Source organism: Meleagris gallopavo, chromosome 27, assembly GCF_000146605.3.
Source record: "Meleagris gallopavo isolate NT-WF06-2002-E0010 breed Aviagen turkey brand Nicholas breeding stock chromosome 27, Turkey_5.1, whole genome shotgun sequence".
Classification (NCBI taxonomy): domain Eukaryota; kingdom Metazoa; phylum Chordata; class Aves; order Galliformes; family Phasianidae; genus Meleagris; species Meleagris gallopavo.
The window spans coordinates 857537-862599 of NC_015037.2; the positions used below are offsets into that span (position 1 = coordinate 857537).

The following is a 5063-nucleotide window of genomic DNA, read 5'->3' on the forward strand; positions in this document are numbered from 1 at the left end:
GTGAACGGGGAGCTGCGGGACCTGAAGCGGCCCCTGGAGAGCGATGCGGAGTTGGAGCTGCTCGACTTCTCCGCGCCGGAGGGCCGCGCTGTGAGTCTCACTGCGCCCTGTGCTCCGCGTGTCCCCACGTCTCCGTTTGCCCCCCCAGTGCCCCTCCGTGCTCCTCGTGTCATTGAATCAATGAGGCTGGAAAAGACCTTCGGGTCCAACTGCAGCCAATCCCCACCGTGCTCACCAGTCCGTGTCCCTGAGCGCCACGGCCCCAGTGTCCCCTACAGCCCCACGTCCCCACTCCCCCCCGCCATCCCAGACAACCTCTATCCCCCGTATTTCTGATGTCAACCATGTCTCCTGTATTCCCAGTGCCCCCCTGTTGTCCCCTAAGTGTCCTTCAGATCCACGGTGTCCCCTGTCCTGCTATGGTCCCACGTTTCCCCAGTGTCCTCTATGCTTTTTGTGTCCCCCCCACCTCTGCTGTGTCCCCACGTCTTCTGTGTCCTCAGGCTTTCTGGCAGTCCAGCGCCTTCATCCTGGGAGCAGCAGTGGAGCAGTTCTATGGAGCCACGATCTGCAGTACGGTTGCCACTGAGGATGGCTTCTTCTGCGACGCCCACATGGGTGACAGGTACAGGGCTATGGGGACGCTGCCCCATGGAGCCCCTCGCCCACATCCCCAGCATGTCCCTGCACCTGCAGGACGGTGCAGCGCAGTGAGCTGCCAGTGCTGGAGGATGCCTGCATGGCCTTCGCCCATTCCCAGCACCCCTTTGAGCGCCTTGAGGCCACCCGTGAGGAGCTGCTGGAGCTCTTCAAGGTGAGACTTTGGTTGTCCCCTCCCTGAGGGCAGTGGCACCCTCCCAGTTGGACCATCGCTGGTGTCACCTGTGCTGGTGTCACTTAGGCTGATGTCACCCATGTCATCGTCACCTGCCTCACTCCTCACAGCACAACAGCTTCCAGCTGCAGCGAATTGAGGAGGAGGTGACATCCCCAATGGCCACTGTTTATAGGTGAGCACGGTGGCCCCAGCGTGGGCTGTGTGAGGCAGAATGGTGACTCAGCCCCCCCATATCCATCCCTGCAGGTGTGGCCCACTGCTCCAGCTGTGCCGCGGTCCCCTCCTCCCTCACACGGGGCTGATCGGGGCACTGCGCGTCCTGACAGTAGGTGCAGCACAGGGAATGCGGGCTGAGGGGATGTGGGCATCCCGTAACCCCGTCTGTCCCTCCTGCAGAGCTCGGCTGCATTCTGGCAGGGTCCCTCAGGCCGCCTCTCATTGCAGCGCATCGCTGCCATCGCCTTCCCCAGCACGCAGGAGCTGGAGGCCTGGCAGCAGGATCAGGATGCAGCTGCACTTCGTGACCATCGTCGCATCGGGAAGGTGAGTCCTGCGTAGGACAATTCTTGGGAATCGACTACTAATGGCCTCTGCAGTGACGTGTCCCACTTCACAGGAACAGGAACTGTTCTTCTTCCACGCACTCAGCCCTGGCAGCTGTTTCTTCCTGCCCCGTGGTGCCCACATTTACAACACCCTCATTGACTTCATCAGGGTATGGCCCCAAAGCCCCTTGAGCTGCTCCAGTGTTGTCACCCTCCTCTGCAAACTTCTGGGGACAGTGCTGTGCCCCATTGCCCCTCAGACCCCACCGTGGGGTGCACGCAGCTCCCTGGGGATAGGCTGATGTCCCCATCCCCACAGAGCGAGTACCAGGCGAGGGGCTTCAGTGAGGTGGTGACCCCCAACATCTTCAGCCCACGCCTCTGGGAGCTCTCGGGGCACTGGCAGCACTACAGCGCCCACATGTTCTCCTTCACCGCCGGCACCGAGACACTCTCACTCAAACCCATGAACTGCCCGGCCCACTGGTGAGCTGAGCACACTGATGGGGGCTGATGGGGGGCTCAGCAGGGCTGACGTCCATCCATCTGTCCATCTTTTGGCAGCCTCATGTTCGCCCACCGGCCACGATCGTGGCGGGAGCTGCCGCTGCGCCTGGCTGACTTTGGGGTGCTGCATCGCAATGAGCCCCCCGGCTCCCTGACCGGCCTGACACGTGTGAGGCGCTTCCAGCAGGACGATGCACACATCTTCTGTGCACTGGAGCAGGTGGGTGTCCCCTCTGTGTCCCCTCTGTGTCCCTTCTGTGTCCCCCGTTTCCCTGCTCACAGCGTTGTCCCACAGCTGGAGGCAGAGATCGGTGCCTGCCTGGACTTCGTGCGTTCCATCTACGCCACGCTGGGCTTCTCCTTCCAAATGGCTCTGGCCACGCGCCCCGATGGCTTCCTGGGGGATGCTGCAACCTGGGACCGTGCTGAGCAGGTGGGACGGTGTTGGCATTGCATCTCCTGCACATCACATCCCACGTGTCTTTCCTTTGCAACACACCCTGTCCCGGTTTTGCCCCTCCACCTCCAAGCATCACATCTATGCATTGCATCCAGAGCATCACATCATGTCCCCTCCCCCTTCCCGTTTGCTCTTGCAGCAATTGGAGAAGAGCCTTCAAGATTTTGGAGAGCCCTGGGAGCTGAGTCAGGGTGACGGTGCTTTTTACGGCCCCAAGGTGAGTTTGGTTTTGCATCACATTGCAGGGGAGTGGGGGGCGTCCCTAAAGACCCATTATTCCTGTCCCTCTGGGGCTGTTGTGTCCTGTATGTCAGGGTGGGAAGAGCTACCCCTGCTGCCTTCCTTTTTGCAGATCGATATCCGGATCCAGGATGCGCTGGGGAGGCATCACCAGTGTGGCACCATTCAGCTGGATTTCCAGATGCCCGAGAGGTTTGGGCTGGAGTATGCCAGGTAGGGGAAGGGGAGCGGGATTAAAGATTGAGGAAGCAGGGAAGGGATGGGGATGGGATGGTGGGTGGAGATAGGATCAGGGACCAAGGGACAGGAATAGAAACCTAGAGGGCATAGAGTTGGGGTCATTGGAAAGATTGGGGCTGGGGGGGGTTCAAGGGGGCAGGGGCAAGATTGGGGCCGTATGTAGGACTGGGGGATTGAGAGATGGGCCGTGCTGGGAGGCGCAGTGCCTGCCAACAGCTCCCCACACTGTGCCCCCACAGTGCAGCTGGAGGCACGGCGCGGCCGGTGCTGATCCACCGCGCGGTGCTGGGCTCCGTTGAGCGCATGGTGGCTGTGATGGCCGAGAGCTGCGGCGGCAAATGGTGAGGGACCAAAGCACCCCCAGTCCTTGGGGACATCCTGAGGGCACCCCCGTCCCCAGATACCCTCAATTCACAGGGGTACCTCTGTATCCCCACGCAACCCCCTTTCATTTCCAGGAGCATCCCACAAAGCATCTCCAATTCTTTGAGCACCCTCAGTCCTGGGTGCACCCCAGTCCCACATAGCCCCGTCTCCAGGAGACCCCAAACCCAGGGACACCCCAAACCCCTTCCCTCTCTTACCCCCAGCTGCCTCCCTGCAGGCCGCTCTGGCTCTCCCCACTGCAGGCGATGGTGATCCCGCAGGCACCTGACACTGAGGGCTATGCTCGTGAGGTGAGTGTGTCCCCAATGGCCCTGCGTGTCCCCTTTTGTCCCCCATGTCCCTGCTGACCTGATGTTGGCAGGTCCATGCCATGCTGCGGCGGGACGGCGTGATGGCCGACCTGGATGCCGATGCAGGTGCCACACTGGGCAGGAAGATCCGCCGGGCACAGCTCACCCACTACAACTTCCAGCTGGGTAAGGGGGAAAGGGTCATCCCCAGGCTCCTTGTCAACCCCAGTCCCCCCCCAGCTATGTGTCCCCCCCGGGCATGGGAGTGGCAGCACTGAGTCAGTGGTTCCCGGCTGCCTGCCCACCTCCGCATCCGCATCCCGACGGGAACTGGGATTTGTGGGGTGAGAGCATCAGGAAGTGGCTGGGAACACCCGCAGAGCCTCCCTGGGAACCCTCTGGGATCCCCTGGGAATCCTTTGAAACCCCACCAGGGACCCTCTGCCTGAGGGGTGCTGCTCGGGACCGTGCACGTAGGGCTGCAAATGAACACCTGGGGGCTGCCGTGGGTGTGCTTGGGAACACGTGTGGGTGTGCACACATAATGGGGGGACATGGGTGGGTGTGGACGCCCTGGGGGGGTTCCCATGAGAGTGTGTGATTCACAGTCTGAGTGTGCCCACACGAGGGTGCATAGGTGCAGCACAGGTGTGGGTGTGCACAGCGTGGGCGTGGGTGTGCATAGACTGGGTGTGTGTGTGTGCACAGGGGGGTGTGGGTGTGCACAGCACACGGCTGCACCCACATGTTTGGGTGCCACGCAGGGCTGCTCCCCCCAAAACAACCTAATTTTCCATCAAACCAACCCATTTCTCCCGAAACCAAAGTTTTCCTTGCAAGCCTGTTCTCCCCCCACCAAAACCAGACTATTCTCCCCCTCAAACCGGCCTATTCTCCCCCAAACCCAACCTTTTCTCCCCCTCCAACCCCCAAACCACGCTGTCCCCCCACAGTGGTCGGCCGCAGGGAACAGGAACACGGCACCGTCAGCGTCCGCACGCGGGACAACCGGCAGCTGGGGGAGCACAGCCTGGGCCAGGTGCTGCAGCGGCTGCGGGAGCTGCGGGACGCCCGTGTCCCCAACGCTGAGGAACTCTTCTGACCCTCCCCCCAATGCACACACCCTGTATCCTCTCTGTTTCCCCCCCCACCCCTCCATCACGCACTCATTAAAGTGCTGGGAAATGGTGCTTGGCTGTGCCTCTGCTGGGAACAAAGCACTCTCTCCAGACCCTTTCTGCTGCCAAGAGTACCTGCAGGTGTTGGAAATAGGACCCCCCCCCCTCCTCCCCCCACAACTGTGTCCTCCCCATGTTGGTACCTATTTACACCCAATGCTTCCCCCCACCTGGACACCAATTCCTCCCCAACACCCTTTCCTAACCCCACCTGAGTCCCCATTTACCCCGTATTTCTGCACCCCCCTCCCCAGACACCAGACTCCTTCCTCCTCCCCCCAAGACGCACAGGTTCCCCCCCCTGACGCCTGTGCTCCCCCCGCTGTGTTGTCTGGGTTTTTCCCTACTCGAGGGGGGGTTGCGCAAACCCGCGTCAGC

General features: G+C 61.6%; 1 protein-coding gene across 1 annotated transcript; it reads left to right on the plus strand.

Annotated features, from left to right (window-relative positions):
• TARS2 (threonyl-tRNA synthetase 2, mitochondrial) lies at positions 1 to 4696 on the plus strand (the record flags this gene model as incomplete). Its single annotated transcript, XM_010723942.2, has 16 exons — positions 1 to 90; positions 504 to 625; positions 697 to 814; positions 946 to 1010; positions 1085 to 1163; positions 1235 to 1381; positions 1455 to 1553; positions 1703 to 1869; positions 1948 to 2110; positions 2186 to 2323; positions 2490 to 2567; positions 2703 to 2803; positions 3070 to 3171; positions 3435 to 3507; positions 3579 to 3693; positions 4461 to 4696. Coding segments are annotated over 16 exons (1806 nt in total), but the record flags the coding sequence as incomplete, so codon positions are not given.
• Positions 4697 to 5063: the final 367 nt, after the last annotated feature.